Raw genomic sequence first — 18,338 nt, forward strand, 5'->3', positions numbered from 1 at the left:
ATGTTGCATGTTTGTGTGAAACGTTACAGAGCGGTCAGTAGAGGAACCTGTCAGATCCCCGTCCCCCACCCCAGAAGAAGGTATGGACAACCATCAAGATGGTCTCAAAGGATTTTATGCCTTATCTTTTTACAATAATAGTATTTGTCTATAATCATTACCCTTTGTTCGTTTTGTTTCGTTTTTCATACCTTTCATATTACAATTTTGTGTGTTGAAAAAAACTATGTTTTTAACATGTGAATGTTTAGTAAAGTAACTTTTAATGAAATAACAATTGATGTAGTAGTCTTTTTCTGTGTTACCACAAATCTAATTTATTAAGTGATGGTTAGTGTTTATAGTATTTGTGTGTTGATATTAATTTGCTGATATTTTACTGACAAATGTAGAGATTTTTCCGATTTTTATTTTCTTTGACAGAGGTAAGGCATTCTGCATCAAATGTGCTTCAAATCATAAGTGACTTGATATTCAGTCTTCATTTCATTGTCCATAATTATGCATTCATACTTAAATGTATAAAGTGGACAAAATCATCATCATCACCATCATCATCATCATCATCATCATCATCATCATCATCATCATCGTGCTAGTTACAAACATAATACCAACAGAATAGTTGTTTATTATCCTGGTCCCCTATTTATAGCCCCTATAATCGAGGAAGAGGAGGACATTGTCTCAGATCGAGGCTCTGTGAGATCTGTACGCAGTCAAGCCAGCTCAGTCCGTAGCCAGGCCAGCTCAGTCCGTAGCCAGGCCAGCTCAGTCCACAGTAAAGCCAACAGCTTAGGAAGCCAGGCCAGTCGAGGTAGACACATCTCTACAGAACACCTGTTTTATTACCCATCAGATATTACCCATTGTGTGATGCCTCCACCTGTTATATTCCTTACTGAATATCCGCACCTGTTACATTCTGCACTGCATGATATCTTCACCTGTTATATTCCCAACTGCATGATATCTTCACCTGTTATATTCCCAACTGCATGATATCTTCACCTGTTATATTCCCCACTGTGTGATATCTTCAGCTGTTATATTTCCCACTGTGTGATACCTTCACCTGTTATATTCTCCACTGCATGATATCTTCACCTGGTATATTCCCATCTGCATGATATCATCACCTGTTATATTCCGCACTGTGTGATATCTTCACCTGTTATATTCCCCACTGTGTGATATCATCACCTGTTATATTCCCCACTGTGTGATATCTTCACCTGTTATATTCCCCACTGTGTGATATCTTCACCTGTTATATTCCCCACTGTGTGATATCTTCACCTGTTATATTCCCCAGTGTGATATCTTCACCTGTTATATTCCCATCTGTGTGATATCCTCACCTTTTTTAATTAACTTTTCTATAGTTTTTTTTTCTCTTTCTTTCAGTGATCCTCAAGCTTATTTTTCTCCTTCATTGCAGATATTGATTTGTTGATGCTAAGTTGTTCTTGTTTGATATTTTATGACAGTGATAGAATAGAATCAATTTGCTATACATTGTAAATTGTGTTTATGATAGGGTAATCGGGCAAGCGAATTGTTCGTTTTGCAAGGACTAATATCTTTTACTGGATTTGTCCCTGTCATTTCCAATGAGCTTTAAATGAGGAAAAGTGTTTTGATCTGCTGTAAACATATTCTTTAATTTTGTCATTAGTTTTTTGTAGAGAATAGGTCAGGATATTGTGATAGCCTTGGTTATATGTGTGCAGCAATGGTGTCTGCGTGCCTTTTTAAAATGTTAACGATAACTATAAATCCAATAAGGATTTCTAAATGAAATGTTGTTCATGTGTTGCTAGAGACAATATACACATGAATGGCATGGCCGATAACTCTGGCTAGATAATTGTTGAGTGATGCCCCTTTTTAATGAAAAACAACAGATAAGTCTGGTGTTCATTTTGCCTTTTACAATGCTCTTGTTTGACTATCTGTAAAACATTAAATCTAAAATTTTGAGTTTGATTAATTTATGAATGATTATTAAGGTATTTATCTCCCCCAAAATATAGTGATTTACCAGTGCTTTTAAAACCAACCTCCATTCTGTCAAAAGCCTTCATCTTAGTTATGGTCAGAGAAATATAAATTCTTAGGCGGATTGGGCATGTTGGCAGAAGAAAAAAAAAATCAATAAATTTCTGAAATAAAGAAAAGGCCATCATGTTATTTTTTTTTGCTCTTTCGTGTGCAATTTGACCGTTCTTGAACAGGCCATTTTTTGTTAAAAAAGAACCACCAAATGTTGGCATGACAAGTTCTGGACAAGGGCAGGCGGGTATGAGAATCTAAAAAAAATATATCTCTGGCCATAATTTGTTTAGCTAGTTTTAGCTAGTTGTTTTACCTAACAAAGCCACAGTTGCCCTTGGTAGTTGAACTCACAGCTAACATTTCTCCGCTAACAGGTTCAGATTACTCTCCAAAGCCTGTTCCTCGTAAGAGAAACACATCAGACACTCTTCTCTGGTCAGGTAAAACACTGGCATGGTTCCCCCTGTACAAATGTACCCTCCTGTATGAAACTGGAATGTACACTACTGCATCTTACAGTTCAAATATTGGCCAGTGTATTGTGCATGCATGGGACACTAACTGCATGTTCATATATGGGGTATAAGTATTTATGTATGGGGTTTAAGTACTTATTGATGGGGTATAAGTATCAGTTGATAGGGTTTAAGTATTTATGGATGGGGTTTAAGAACTTCTTGAGGGGGTATAAGTATTAGTTGATGGGGGTATAAGTATTTATGGATGGGGTATAAGTATTTATATATGGGGTTTGAGTATTTATGGATGGGGTATAAGTATCAGTTGATGGGGTATAAGTATTTATGGATGGGGTATAAGTATTTATATATGGGGTTTGAGTATTTATGGATGGGGTATAAGTATCAGTTGATGGGGTTTAAGTATTTATGGATGGGGTATAAGTATTTATATATGGAGTTTGAGTATTTATGGATGGGGTATAAGTATCAGTTGATGGGGTTTAAGTATTTATGGATGGGGTATAAGTATTTATATATGGCGTTTGAGTATTTATGGATGGGGTATAAGTATCAGTTGATGGGGTTTAAGTATTTATGGATGGGGTATAAGTATTTATATATGGGGTTTGAGTATTTATGGATGGGGTATAAGTATCAGTTGATGGGGTTTAAGTATTTATGGAGGGGGTATAAGTATCAGTTGATGGGGTATAAGTACTTATTGATGGGGTTTAAGTATTTATGGATGGGGTGTATGCATTTATGGATGGGGTATAAGTATCTTTGGAGGGGTATGTGCATTTGTGGTATTTATGGATGGAGTATAATATTTATTTAGGGGGTGTATGTATTTATGGTATTTATGGATGGGGTATAAGCATTTATAGAGGGGATGTATGTATTTATGGTATTTATGGATGAGGTTTAAGCATTTATAGAGGGGGTATAAGTATTTATGGAGGGGATATATGCATTTATGGTTTGGGTTATGTATTTATAGATGGGTTTATGTTTAAAAAGATGTCTTATAAGTATCAATGGATGAGATATATGTTTTATGCGACAGTTCGGGTGCACGGCATTGTGCGCCTCACACCCGCAACATGACATAACGTGTGTCTGCCACATAACGTTACTCCGACAAAAAGAAACGTGCAGCGCCATGTTGTTTTCACGTTTTTATTCCAGTAACAAATAACAGAGTATTATGAATAGTTTAACTTAAATATAGAAGCCTAATTATTAGCTCGTTCAATTAAATTGAGTCACTTAGAATGTTCACACAGTTTAAGATGCACACAAAGTATTAAGCACAAAGTTTTACACATAGAGACATAGAGTATAATGTCTTTCACAAAGTTACACAAAGTTGTTGCCTTATTGATTACTAAATCCTCACTATTTTAATGAAAACATGTATGTGTTTATATACTCCTTAAACATGATACTGAAAGATCATTAAATGATTATTTAGACCCTGTCTCAAACTTAGAGATGTAAGAAGTGATAATAATTACTTATGTGTCCTAAATGAAATATCTCAGTATTTGAGGAAATGCCATTAATATCTAATTATGATCTCCTGCATAATTACAATTATTTTTTTATGTGTTAAAAATCGAACATTTAGTAGGCTGAAAATGAGCGGCATAATATATGTATTAATGCATTAGAATAAGTATTCATGTTTGGGATATATGTATTTATAAATGGGATATAAGTATCGATGAATCTGGTGTAAGTATTTATGAATGGGATGTAAGAATCTATGGATGGGGTACAAGTATATGGGGTATATGTATCTATGGATGGAGTTTAAGTATTTATATAAAATTATGTTACATTAAAATATATGTGTGGTAATTATGTTCAGGTATTTATGCCTTGAAGCATTGTACAATTGTTTTTAAGATGCAATCATTATTCAGTATTCACTTCATATGAATGTATTTTAACAGCTTCTGAAATAAATGAAACATGAATTATATTATTAAAATATTGCATGAAATATTTCAATGATTGTTTTGTTTCTTTATCAGTTGATATTGATAACTTTCTCTGTTACACAATTGCAATGCATTCTTACAGTTGTAACAAAATTAATTTAAACAAATAATTTGCATGTTTATAAAAGTTATTATTATCATTATTATGAATATATTGTTAACTGCATGGATCTAATTTTAAGTTCATGATTTTTAATTTATGTATTCTCTTATATGTAATAATTAACTAGAAACTTTTAACCCTTGTATATAAGAGCACATTAAAATTGTATGAAAATAAATTAAACAAGGTGAACCACATAAAAAATCATTGATAAATTCTTGACTGATACCGGAATAATTTGTGCTTATTTGAAATTATATAAAAAAAAATTTAGATGAAAACATTATTTACTATTGTAAATGTTAAAAATAATCATGTGTGGAAAATTTAACAATAACTTAATTAATAGCTAACTTAATTAACTCAATTAATAGCTTTCTTTGTTTATCAACTGTAATTATTGTAATGGTATTTTTGCAGGATCCAGAGCCACTGAGCGAGCAGGGGTGAGTTTATATAAGATTACTTCTCACCTAGCGATATTCCATTTAAACATTCATCCCTCCACAAGAATGCACTTTCAAATTAGACCCTCCCCCTTTGGAAGTTTATTGGGACAAGACACAAGATGGTACAATTCCAAGAACAAATGAAAATTGTCGAAAAACTATTGTTCTGTTATTTATGTAATACAATTAGCAACATAGTTCTTAGATCCCATTACATGTACTTACCTAATATTAAAAACCAACCAATGTTGGTTAACTGAAATGTTTTAACAATTATATTAGCATAGAACTTAATGAAGCCCAATAGGCGATTACATTGGTTGTAAATGCAGATTATATCTGAGAGAATAAAGAGGTAAAAACCAAATTTTAAGGAGAAAAAATATCACTGTGATCTAACATACACCTTACATTGTTGCTTGCAGGATGAGATGAGGTCAACTATCCGGTCAGACACCATGTTTGGAGACCAGACACCAAGCGGTATGTCAGATATTGGGGATTTTTAGCCTTTAAGTTAAAATTTATCTATCAAGTATATTGAAATAAAAGAAGAATTAAATATATATAAGAATCTGAACCGTGCTCAGAGTTTCATCAAGGATATGTTCTCTAAGGGAAACAATCATGATGGCTTTTGGTTCTGAATCGAATATATATATATATATATATATATATATATATATATATGAAGCACTAAATGCCTCAATCCCAATATGATCACCGATAAATCAAGCACCTCAGAGCTTTTGTCACTTATTCATCCTTTATGAGGTGTTGTAAAATAAAATTTCACATTTACCTTTTTACTGCAGAATCTCAGTCTGAAAACGTGTCACCGTCTGCAAGCCAGGGCGGCACCCTGCGGGAGGAGGAAGCACCACCCACAGAGTCCGAGAGTGAGACTCCACCAATTGAATCTGATAGCGAGGGTGTCATGGTCGCACCCAAACCCTCCAAGCGCAAACAGAAACCAGAGTCCAAACCTGTAAGTTGAATCATGATTAATGTCAATGCTACTTGTGTTAAGTATTATTGTCATTATTCATTTAAAAGATTTACTTATTTGTTATGCTAATCTTAGGCTGAATTTATAAGCTTGTGTTATAATAGACTTATTTGTAAGTAATAAACCTTGGTTACATTTAACTGCATTATAATTTGTAGTTAGTAATATAAGGCACTAATCAAATGGTGTCTTTATATTCCACATGACTGTATTCATTCTAAAGCAACTCAGTAAAAGTGGCCATTAGTCATGTACAGTGAAACTGCGTTCCCTCGAACAAGCGGTCGCTCGAGAACCGGGGTTCCCTCGAGGTCGGAGCTTGGTCCCGAACTTTTTTCCTTCTATTTTCATATAAAATATACCAACGCTGCCTCGAAACCTAATTATGTCGAGCAGTCGAGCAATATCCTCGGTCCCAAGCACACAAATCGTGCACAAAACCTTATGGCTCCCTCGAGGTCATAATTTCACACTTTTTCCCGAACGCGTGTTCCAAAATAAACAAACAATTGCCAGGTGTTAAAATTTTCGCAAGTTGTAAAAATTGCAATGACAGTTAAAAGGCAATTTGAAAAGGTGTGAAAAACCGTTTATCACTGTTAACGCATGACCGATATTAGTTGATATGGGCATTTGAGATGATAATTATGACAAGTTAATGACGAGAAGTTAATTGTGAGAAATTTAAATGAGTAATAAAAATATGATTAAAACACTACCATATCGATCCAACATCGGAATCTCTGAAAATAATTCCTTCTTGTCACTTTGCTTTGCAATTTGGCAAATGAGAAAGAACTTACAAATTGTCGAACACCTGAGCAATCTAGTGAAGGACCCATGATAGGGAGGATAGCTAGATCGGGTTCCTTACTTTCAAAATGTCACACCCAAATGAAAGAAAATAATTGTCAAACACCTGAGAAATCTAATGAAGGACCCATTACTTATACCAAGACACCAACACGCCCACTCACGTCCTTTACAGGAAAGAATCGGTGTCTTAGTAAACAGTCTGTTTGACGACTTCAAACTTAAAATACACTGAAAGATATTTCATATCAAACTGGAAAATTGAAAATCGGGTCGCTCGAAACATCGGTTCCCTCGAGGTTTTGTCTCGGTCCCTGGCGACCTCGAGCGATCGCAGTTTTACTGTATCTCTATAAAATGACTCAGCGGCAATGGCCAATGACAGCATCAAGCAGCTGTGTAAGGAATAACAATTTCTACTATGTCTTCGATTTATTTCAGGGCAACTCTGTAACAGTGGCCATCAATCGTGTATCGCTGGAGGAGGACTCAGCCGCAATGGCCAACGACCACATTAAACAGCTGTTTGTGGAATACAAGTTCCTCGGTATTGATCCTCAGGAGACAGAGACGCCATTCTCCCTGCCCAAACCCAAGCCATACCATAACATACAGTTCAACTTTAGCAACAGTGAGTCTTTATTTGTTGGCCTCTGTAGATGAACATGTATAAAATTCTCTTAAAATTTGGTAAGATATTATGTCGGTGTAACTATGAAATAAACTATGTTTAAATTGACAAAATCAACTGTTGTTTTCAAAAGAGCGATAATATTACTGCATAGAAATATGGATTCAAAAGAAGGTAGCCTTTTGCTACTGTTGTAATAAGTTTTGGCCCGACCCATTTGTATACATATTACTGTGTAATTTATATAAGGATATATGGATAAACTAATAAGATAAAAAAACAAAAACAAAACAATCCGACTGACTTTATCCAATAAAAAACTTTATGTTAAAATAAGAATTTGACTGTTTGCCCTAAACACAGAGAACTGCGAAAAAAGTATTTAAGCAATTTTTACTGCAGATGGCCAACATTAACAAAATTCGAAAACCTTATGACAACTAAATCGCCAAAATTACTTCTAAAGTGATCAAAGTTTGTTTATTTTTCATTTTGCAACAGAGGTGGAAATTAAATGTTCACTCTTCTTCTGTGTAAAAGTTTGTGTTCTTGTGTACTTGTACCACTGTATTTCATTGTATGTTATCTTTTGTATGGCTATGAAGTTGCCACAACATTAATACTAATAAAACTTATGTTATGTTATGTTATGAATATGTGTTAGTTGCTTATACTAATTTATACTTGCAAAAAACTTTTCATTCAGTCAAATGTAAGTTGGATGGTTCCTTTTCACATTTAAGACACTTGTAATGTTACTGTTTTAACTTTCAAGATAAATATGTACATATACATATGTATTTTAACTTTGTAAACTAGTTTTACTCCCGTTACAGCATTCCATGTGGACTTTGAAAACAACTACCAGCGTCGCCAATATCTCGCCAGCATGCTGCTTCCCACCGACCCGGATGATGGAAGGTTCGGCATTCATTATCACTTGTTATACCATTATACATCAAAATTTATATTGTATAATTTTAATGTATTATTATGTTAAACTCATTCCACTTGACTGATCAAAACATAAGCATATGATTGTTGAACAGATGAATTAAATTTTAGCGATATTTTGGCACTTTTTTAACGGGAATTTGTGACCAGCAGGCTTCGAACTTAACTTTGAGGAGCACTGGCAAACTTTTGCGAGTGCTTTTTGAAGCAACTCGCAAAATGAAAAATCAACTTGCAATTTTATTATTTGCTTTATTCCCTTATAATATTCTCTAATTACAGTAGAAATTTACACTTAAGACAAATTATGAATATTAAAAAGTATCAATCTTGAGTGACTCGACTACTAAAACTTTAAGATGGCTTATTCTTTTTGGGGGGTACGGAAAGACTCATCAGATGCTGGCCGCTGTCCAATAATTTGACATTGTTCACATTGTATATTTACCCTCGCCATCGGGTAATACCCATTCGGCAAGCACGCTACAGATTTCATTAAGTCTATAAGTATTAAAAACAATAACATTATAAATTTACAAGAAATAAAAGCAACAGTAAATGTAGCATGGATGAACCATGAAATATATCGATCAACGAAGTCTATTCACTTTGACGGTTGGGCGGAAATATATTCAAAGGTTAATGGGGTTAACATATAGTGTGCGAAAGCGCTAAATTTAGCCAATGATTGAGCTAGGTGATAACGTCATTTGTATTCACTATGTGTTATGCACGACTTGGAGCATCCCGGAAAGATTCGAGATAAAACTCGGCCTTTTCCGTATTTGTTTTATTTTTGAAAACTTACTAGAGCTTAACTCCGTACTGTCTTCTTTATACTGGTAGTGTAAACATGCCACTTTTAGGCTGTTTACACTCGACTACGTAGCAGAGTTACGTTCATGTTCATTCTACTTTCCTTTTAACATTTTGTGGTCTAGAAAAAGCCACTCGCAGAATTTTGCGAGCTTGAATAAAAGTCACTCGCAATTTGCAAATGTCGCTCGCATTTTGCGAGTATGCGTGTCTAAATTCGAACCCTGACCAGGTAGCTATTAATTGAAAAAAAAAAACATCAAGAGAATTGCATTAACCTATATTGTACCCCTTTAAATCAATGATATTGCTTTTTGTGTCGCCTGAAAAGATGACATATAGGGGTTACTTATGTCGGCGGCGTCGGCGGCGGCGTCCGCATCCCCTTTTCGCTTGTCCGGGGTAATATCTCCTAAACTATTAGTGGTATCAACTTGAAACTTCATATGTAGATAGATCTAATTGAGGGCAAGTGCAGTGCACAAGAACTGTTACTCTTGCTTCCATATTTTTAGAGTTATTGCCCTTTGCTATTTTTCATGCCTAAAGTTTTGTCCGGGGCATATCTTGTAGAATATAAGAGTTATCAACTTGAAACTTCATATGTAGATAGATCTCATGGAGGGCAAGTGCAGTGCACAATAACAGTAACTCTTGCTTTCTTAGTTTTAAAGTTATTGCCCTTTGTTAATTTTCATGCTTAAAGTTTTGTCCGGGGCATATCTTGAAGAATATAAGAGGTATCAACTTGAAACTTCATAGCTAGATAGATCTCATTGAGGGCAAGTGCAGTGCACAAGAACCGTTACTCTTGCTGCCATATTTTTAGAGTTATTGCCCTTTGTTAATATTCTTGCTTAGGTTTTGTCCGGGGCATATCTCGTAAACTATAGGAGGTATCAACCTGAAACTTATTCCGTAGGTATATCTGATTGAGGGACAGTGCAGTGCACAAAAACCGTAACTCTTGCATCTATATGTTTAGAGTTATTGCCCTTTGTTAATTTTCAAGCTTAAATTTTGTCCGGGGCATTTCTCGAAAACTATAAGAGTTATCAACTTGAAACTTTATAGATAGATAGAGCTTATTGAAGAGGATCGCAGTGCACAAAACCTGTATCTCTTGCTTCCATATAAGAGTTATTGCCCTTTGTTAATTTTCATGTTTAACTTTACCTTGCACACTTTTTTAGCTCACCTTGAGCACATTGTCTATAAATGAATGAAATGCCAATCTAACAGCTATAATGTCGACAGTAAATAATTCGTCAGGCGACACATCCGACTCGCGGAGTTCTAGTTTTGTTTCTGTGTTACTGTTGACTAACAATTACACTCTGTGAGCTGTATGATTTTTATTGTGATATTCATCATAAAAACATTACTCTGCTGAATGGAATTATAATAAAATCAATAGATTTACATTAAGACAATCTAAAGTCCATTTTTTTTCATTTTTTTATTAGGCAATTTGTTTCTTGAGATTGTTTGGTTGACCAAAACTATAAGTTTATACTTAGTTCATTTATATAGCAAGTAGTAGCATCACTGGTATTGTTAAAAGCCCCAAACACTTCATTTAAAACTTTTATTAGAAAATAAATCAAAGAAATGATAAAAAATATTTTTCATGTCAACAAAAAGGTTTAGGGCCAAGCAAAAAAACAGGGTAGGTCCGGAAACTGGAAACAAATATAATTTATTTTACGCCTAATATAAATAGGCTTAACAAGAAGGTGCATTTCAATGAAACATGGAGAAAGACAACTTTTACAATATATTCATGTATTGAAAAGGAGCAACTTCATACATGACATTGGATTGATTGATCAGAACTTAGTTAAAGTTAACAATGTTGTTAACGCAATTGTTGTTAACTTTTAAATCATCACTACTCTTAAGGCTTTATGGATTCTTTTGTGATCTGCTGTATTTCTTACAATATTTTAGACAACTATTTTAGCTGTACCTGTTTTATTTAAATATATGAGCTCATCATTAAATAATTCACGTTTAAAAGTTAACAACAATTTTGTTAATCAAGTTGTTAACTATAACAAAGTTCTTAACAATCATCCTTATGTCTACCTTATTTAAGAATGTTATTTTAGCAATTCCTTTTGAATACTTTTTCAGTGATTCTTATTGTGTGTAAGTAAAGCATGTTCCGTAAAAGTAGATTAGGCAAGAAAATCTGTGAAAATCTAACCATGATCAAATATAGGAAATTGTGCATGATATAATCATATAACTCATGTGGTCATTAATATTGGTAACAAAAGTGACAATAACATAGGCGGTATGTTAGAAATGTTTTCACATAATCTTGCCAAAGGCATTTACTGCTCCATTTTGGAGGCAATAAAAAAACTATTTTCATAATGGTATATTTATAAATATGACATTGTTTTATCCTAATTTATTTGCCAACCTGTTTTGCTTCAAGCGAATTCAAGCTAAGGGGTTTGACTGTATAGCCAGTCACTGTCTCTATATGCAAAATTAAGCAGATGAAGAAACACACCAGTATTAGCATCTGCTTATTTATTGCTCCTTGTTTTAATGTGGTTGTTGAAGACTTTGATGCTACAAGAAATTAGATAAATGTTCTTTGTGCTAGTTTGGTGAGTTTAAAGTTCAACTTCATTGATAAGCCTGTTTGGCTGAGATGGTGTATTGAAGTGAAATGGATTAGTATAAAATAACCTTTTTGCCCTGTGCTTGCAGGATACGGTTTACGTTGGTCAGCGAGCCGCCAGAGGATGATCAGGATGGTGACTGTGAGGATGTAGGTGTGGCATGTGTCAATGTGAGGGATATACTGACTAAAAGGAGGGACCTAGAGGACCAGGATGTGGACAGTAAGTGGGGTTGCCATGGCTGGGCCAGGATTTGGGTGTGTGTGTGTGGTGGGGGTGGGGGGCTGTGGCACTGATCAAGGTGAGGGATATACTGGCAAACAGGTGTGACCTAGTGGACCAGGATGTGCACAGTAAGTATGGGTCGCCCTGGGTGGGAGGGGTGACTGTGGCCCTGGTTAATGTGAGAGTGGAACAGGATGTGGACAGAAAGTATGGGGGCTATCAATGAGGGTGATTGTAGGGATTAGGGGAAGATATGGTTATCTATAGTGTGGTAAATCTTAGTAAAAGGTAGAATTAGATTAATACGGTTAAATTCCCCCACATGAGTTTCTATAATGTTTCCTTGTTGGTAATCCTCAATAAACCCCTCAACATAAATGATATTGTGTATAATACATTTATTAGTGTGATTTCTGATTTTCTAAGGAAACTTTTAACAATAATTTAGAAAGATTTATATGCTTTGATTTTATTTTCAGTTATGGATATTGAGACAGAGCAGACAGTTATAGGAAGCATGAACCTGACTGTACAGTGTTTGGCTGCCCTGGATTCCGTGGAAAAGGAGATGAAGGTGGAGGGGACATACTGACCTGGCTGAGGGGCTTTACAAAAGCTCCACACCTTTATAGATACAAAAATGATAGAAACACTGCATTTTGTTGAAGGAAGGGGGCATAACGGAAACTCTTGGCTTTCTAAGGGGCGTCACAATAACTCTGCCGTTTTTTAGGGATTGCTACTTAAAATCTTCCCTGTATGAAGGAAAACAGTTCAGTTACTCTAACCATTAATATAATATTAATCTCTGCACTCTTGTGAGGGGTGTAAGATAAAATCACTATTAAATGAGAGGGTGTTTTTTAATCTTTGCATTTTAATTTACGGATTTTAAAGAAATTAATTATTTTATTGAGGGTTATGAAAAAATTCACCTTATTAAAAAAACGGAATGTTAAAAAATCATTTTTAAGTTAAATGGCATTACAGAAACTCCACACTCATTTGACAAGCATTTCATAATATCAGTGCTTATGTTTGGGGTCATACCCAAATTCCTGGCATTATGAACTGTTAAATTAATGAGTTGTGTTGAATTGGAAATGAAGTGTACTTGGGTAATTGCTGAGAGAGAATACAGTGAATATATGTACACGTTTCAGATCAAGAGATTTACTATTATTAAAATTCTATGAGTAGGAGATTGCTGGCATCATGTCCAAGGCTGTAAAGATATACAATATATATTTATTTTGTTGTTGATGAGTAAAACCGGTAGATGTATTTACTCCTTTCACATCAGGATTATATTGTGTTTTTCATCTCATTACTGAAATGTTTACAGACAACCGTCCAAGTGTGTAGAATGTATTTATTATTGGTACATGTGCATCTGTGATATTTATTTTATTTTTTAATTGTATCTCATTTTCATTCTGTCAAATTTTATCGATTTTTGTTTTAGAATACTTGTTGGAAATTGAAGATAATTACATATATTGCTTAATGTTTCTCTTTATTAAGTGAAACAGAAGTGGGGTTTTTCCATTGCCTCTCTTAAAATGGCATATACAAAATCTTTGTGTATTTAAATACCTACTTTTTGGTGTTTTACCTTTTATGTTGAGTCCATTTTAAGTGTGCTTTGCTTTGAAGAATATATATACTGTAACATGTAGTGATATTTATGTATTAAAATATTGAATATAGATGTAGAAAATAAATAAAAAATATCAAAATGATTTTGTTTTACATACTTTTATCAAGAATTTCACTAATATCAATCAACCTTAATACACGATTATGACTAAAACAGTTGAATACTTGAGAAAACAAATCTGAACAAGTGGTCACTTCATCCAATGCCCAACATAGAGGTCAAGCGGGTCATTTTTGCCCGGGGTCTCGTACTTTTCAAATACCTTTTGGTATATAGATCATCTCTGCCAAATTTCAAGCTTTTCCCATTTTTTGCACAATTCTTGTTATATTTGCACCAAAGTGCAGGACTATAAACTATACAAGAAATTCACTTATATCCACTCTAAACTATACAAGAAATGCACTAATATAGCACAGTAAAGAAACTTTACACATCTATATAATGGATAACTTGCATGCCATTTATTGCCACATTGAGTAGTTCTAAAGTTCAGGATTAATCCAGAAATCATTATTGATAGTTTTTAACTTGTTATACCCACACCACATGGTGGTATGGTCTATATAGACATTACCTTGTCCCCTCCGTTGGTCTGTCCTGGAACATCGGGACAAGTCTCTTTTAAAGGAATGATCGCATTTTTTTAATTTGCTCTTGTGTATGAAAGCAGTAGGGCACGAGAACAAATTGCATAAAGAGCGCTTAAGCGTTTCTCCGCACTATGCTTGCTTGCCCTACTGCGTTCAAAAGGAGTATACTTTTAACCACTCGAAAACAGTTTCCAAAAATCCTAATTTTTAACGTTCGCCGCCATCTTGCAGCTCAGATTCAAAATCCTCAATTCAACTGTTGCAGATTCAGAATATCTGTATCACCCTGCTTATGCTTGCTAAATATTGACCCTCAAAACTTAATAAAAAATTATTTTTTTTCTAATGATTTTTAGTTTTGGTCCTCCAAACGACTTTTTCATGGTGGAAGGCCCTTTAGTCACGATTCGCCTACATTCAACTATACAAGCTTTTTCAAATTTAACTGTTGCTCATGTTGTTCAGTGATAAATGACCGATATAATCAGTCAATATCATAGGCTTATTACCTGGCTTTTCTCCAAATTAATTTAATTATGCTTTTATTATATATATATATAAGTTAATAGTATAAGTCTTATTATACATGTGTGATATACATGTATTGAATCATCTCTTGCTTAACACGTACCGTTGTGACATTGTTTTAGCAAAGTTATGCCACAATGTTGTGACTGACTTGAGGTTTTCTTTACGTTGCGACAACGTTACTTTGGCAACCAATACACAACCTGCATACAGCGTTGTTACAACGTTATAATGCATGGTTGTCTCAACATTGTAATAAAGTTGTGTATTGATTGACAAATTAACATTGTATAAACGTTAAAAAACATCCACAATGTTGTGACAACGTTATAACATAAAGTTAGACCAAAGTTAGCGTAAACGTTGCTACAACGTTGTGTTTGCTTAGATCACACATTTTTTACCTACCTACTCCAAATTTTTACTTAATATCTTAAAATGACTTTGGAGTAAATAAGAATTTTCGAGATACTTATTCGATAGTTCGGCATACTTTGTAAAGAATTCGAGTAAGGAAAATCGAATTTTGAAATGCTTAGTCGAGAGTTATAACTCGTTCACATATTATTTTTTACGAATGATAACGCCCCTATCACATTAGGCTACGTTCTCAAAAATAACTTGGTCAACGTAAAAGGAACGCAGTAAACACCTTTTATTAGGACGTGGTATGGTCTTTATGGACGTAAAGGACTTGAGCAGACTTTGAATATGTTAAAAAACGTAGTGAGGACGTGGTCGAATCGGGACGTAGTAAGAACTTAATAAGAACGTATTAACGACGGCATGAATGTAGTGACGGCGTAACTAAAACCTAGTAGGAACTTGATTGACGAAGTGCAAGCGTGGTACTGGGCGATAAATATTGAATAGCTTTCTCATCACGTTGTCTCTAATATGTCATTGCGTTCATGCTACGTCAATGGAGTTCTCATCACAACCTCCACGATTTTACTACGACTGGTACTTTTCGTTTCACGTTGTAGAAGACCTCATTCGGTTATTAATGCGTTCTTTCGGTGCTTAACACGTCTGAGACACGTTTGTATCAGGTTCTTACCACGACCTGTCAGGTTCTGAATAGTGATCATGTATACATATGGGATTCAACTCCCCTAAAACTTCATTATATACCAATACTAGATAGGAATGAAAAATAGGCAAGTTATAAATAGAACACTGTAATTCCATTTGGATCACATTTACAAATAATTCGAGTCATAAGAACGTAATGAGGACGTGAAAAGCACTTAAATTGGTAAGCGCGTGGTGCAATCTTCCGTGTCGTAGTAAGAACGTACAAAGAACGCATTGGACGTGGTGTGCACGTATTAAGAACGCATTAAACGTGGTGCGCGCGTGAAGATGCACGCAGTAGAAACGTATTTGGAATGTGTGAGACGCAGAGAATGGCTGGCAGGGACGCAGTAATGACGTAGTATGAACTTGAGTAAAGCATATTTTAAGAATTTGACCGCGTCCTCGCTGCGTTCGTCGAAATTGCCAGGACGTAGTCCGGTCTTCATGGTCTTCATGGGGGTATAATAAACACAAAAGAATAACTGGCATATACTCAATTAATTTTGTAACTCAAAGCCTATGGTTTAATAGAAAATTCCGCCTAAGTATATACCTGGATCGATTTTTTTCAACAGATAAGAATGTGGTTCAAATATGTATAAGTCATTATTCAATTTTAGTCAAAACTGTTCAAATTAAAACGTACTCGTAAAAAATAATGTCTTAATACATATTATTTACTTTGAGTGCATTTTCTTTATTTGCTTTAATTTTTCCATTTGATATAATTCCAAATATGTGTCTTATTGTGTATATTATTTTTGTTTTGCACATCATGTTATCAACTTAAATACGACACGCCGGTATGCGACCAAACTAGGTTCTCCCTTGAGCAATCAGAAAATTATGACAAACAAGTTTTGGATTGCTTAGCAATTTTGACTTTTACTCTGTGCGTTCAAACCTAAAATTTGACCCAAAAGTACATACATGTGTATTATTTAACTTGATATTATCGCTAATTAATATATCATTCTTAACTGAAATTATTGGTCCGAAAAGTATTATAAAACGATGGGCTTGACATTGAAACTACTCACCAAAAATGCAGTTCAAAGATACATTTCCAGACACCAAATTTATCACTTCATATCATCAACACAAGTAAATGATTGAAAACTATTTTCCAATTTTCAGTAATAACGTCCTTGACCGTGCCCAAACAAACTTAAAGTAAATATTCACAAGTTCAATCACTAGACATAAAACCTAACTAAAAATAGTAAGTTGAAACTGTTTTTTCTATTTTAAGCAACAGTGTCCTTGACCTCGAACCCGCCAGCCCCAAATGCAATCCAAAGATACATATCCTGAGAAGCTTGCTATACACCAAGTTTCATCATGATACACCATTCCTAACTCAAGTTATCTAGCAGATAATGTTTTTCTATTATAGAAACCCCACTTACCCACAATTACATATCCAACGTATGTTTGCACATGAGCTAAATACCAACTTTCACTACAATACGGCATTCCTATATTAAATTATTGAATTGGAAACATTTTAAGTAACAGCGACCATGACCTTGACACAGCAAATTTCAAATATAATTTAAAGGTACGTTTCCACATAGGCTCGTTATACATGAAATTTCATTACTTTCCATCAATCCAAACTAAATTGATAGAGCAGAACTCGTTTATTTATTTTAAGTAACAGCGACCTTGACATGGACCTACAGTACAAAGGTACGTTTCATCACGAGCTTGCTATACATTAAAGGGGCTGTACTCCGTTTGATGAAATAGCGGGAAAAAAAGAAAAAAATGTCGAAAACAGGCATAAATTTGGTATCGATGTGTACAATGCATTGAAACTTACTAACTGAAATACCACATAGTTTACAATTAATTCATTTTTCGCAGTTTTTTCGTATTTTTCCATTAAAAAAGATTACTAGGTATGTCTACCTAGTAGAATTCGTTCCTTATGCGTGATTGGCTAGTCGATGTTATCACGTTATATTACCAAGATAGGTATATAGCTTAAATATTCCAACAGTTTAGATTAAGCCTTCGTAGCACAGTGGATACAACACTGGACTGCAACAATTTCGGCGACACCGGTTCGAACCCGGTCTCCGTCTCGATTTTTTTTACATTTTGGTATTTTTTTTACAATTATGATATCAAAGAGTAAAACATTTTATTAAATAATTGTCCTGAGATTCGTTACAGAAAAAACTTTTTTTGGTGCCAATCTGGTGTACAGTCCCTTTAAGTTGGGTCATTTCAGGGGTCAAAATGTAACGTGCAAGGTGAATACTGTATGAAAATAGGTCAATTTTAAGTGCGGGCTTTGCGCGGCTA

At 34.5% G+C, this 18,338-nt stretch overlaps 1 protein-coding gene across 5 annotated transcripts in view; it reads left to right on the forward strand.

Moving 5' to 3' along the window:
• LOC128243526 (protein fantom-like) overlaps positions 1-13,906 on the forward strand; it is a 34,522-nt gene extending 20,616 nt beyond the window's left edge. Inside the window, exons 27-36 of one of the 5 annotated variants that reach the window (XM_052961350.1) lie at positions 30-80; positions 656-817; positions 2,433-2,498; positions 5,049-5,074; positions 5,503-5,560; positions 5,893-6,065; positions 7,341-7,530; positions 8,367-8,451; positions 12,028-12,161; positions 12,644-13,906. In XM_052961350.1, the coding sequence (XP_052817310.1) occupies positions 30-80; positions 656-817; positions 2,433-2,498; positions 5,049-5,074; positions 5,503-5,560; positions 5,893-6,065; positions 7,341-7,530; positions 8,367-8,451; positions 12,028-12,161; positions 12,644-12,756 (1,058 nt within the window). In that variant the 3' untranslated portion in view covers positions 12,757-13,906. The remainder of the gene's footprint in view (positions 1-29; positions 81-655; positions 818-2,432; positions 2,499-5,048; positions 5,075-5,502; positions 5,561-5,892; positions 6,066-7,340; positions 7,531-8,366; positions 8,452-12,027; positions 12,162-12,643) is intronic. The other 4 variants (XM_052961352.1, XM_052961351.1, XM_052961353.1 and 1 more) reach the window with 4 other exon arrangements.
• The last annotated feature ends 4,432 nt before the right edge of the window (positions 13,907-18,338 follow it).

The sequence above is a fragment of the Mya arenaria genome, chromosome 8 (genome assembly GCF_026914265.1).
Source record: "Mya arenaria isolate MELC-2E11 chromosome 8, ASM2691426v1".
Classification (NCBI taxonomy): domain Eukaryota; kingdom Metazoa; phylum Mollusca; class Bivalvia; order Myida; family Myidae; genus Mya; species Mya arenaria.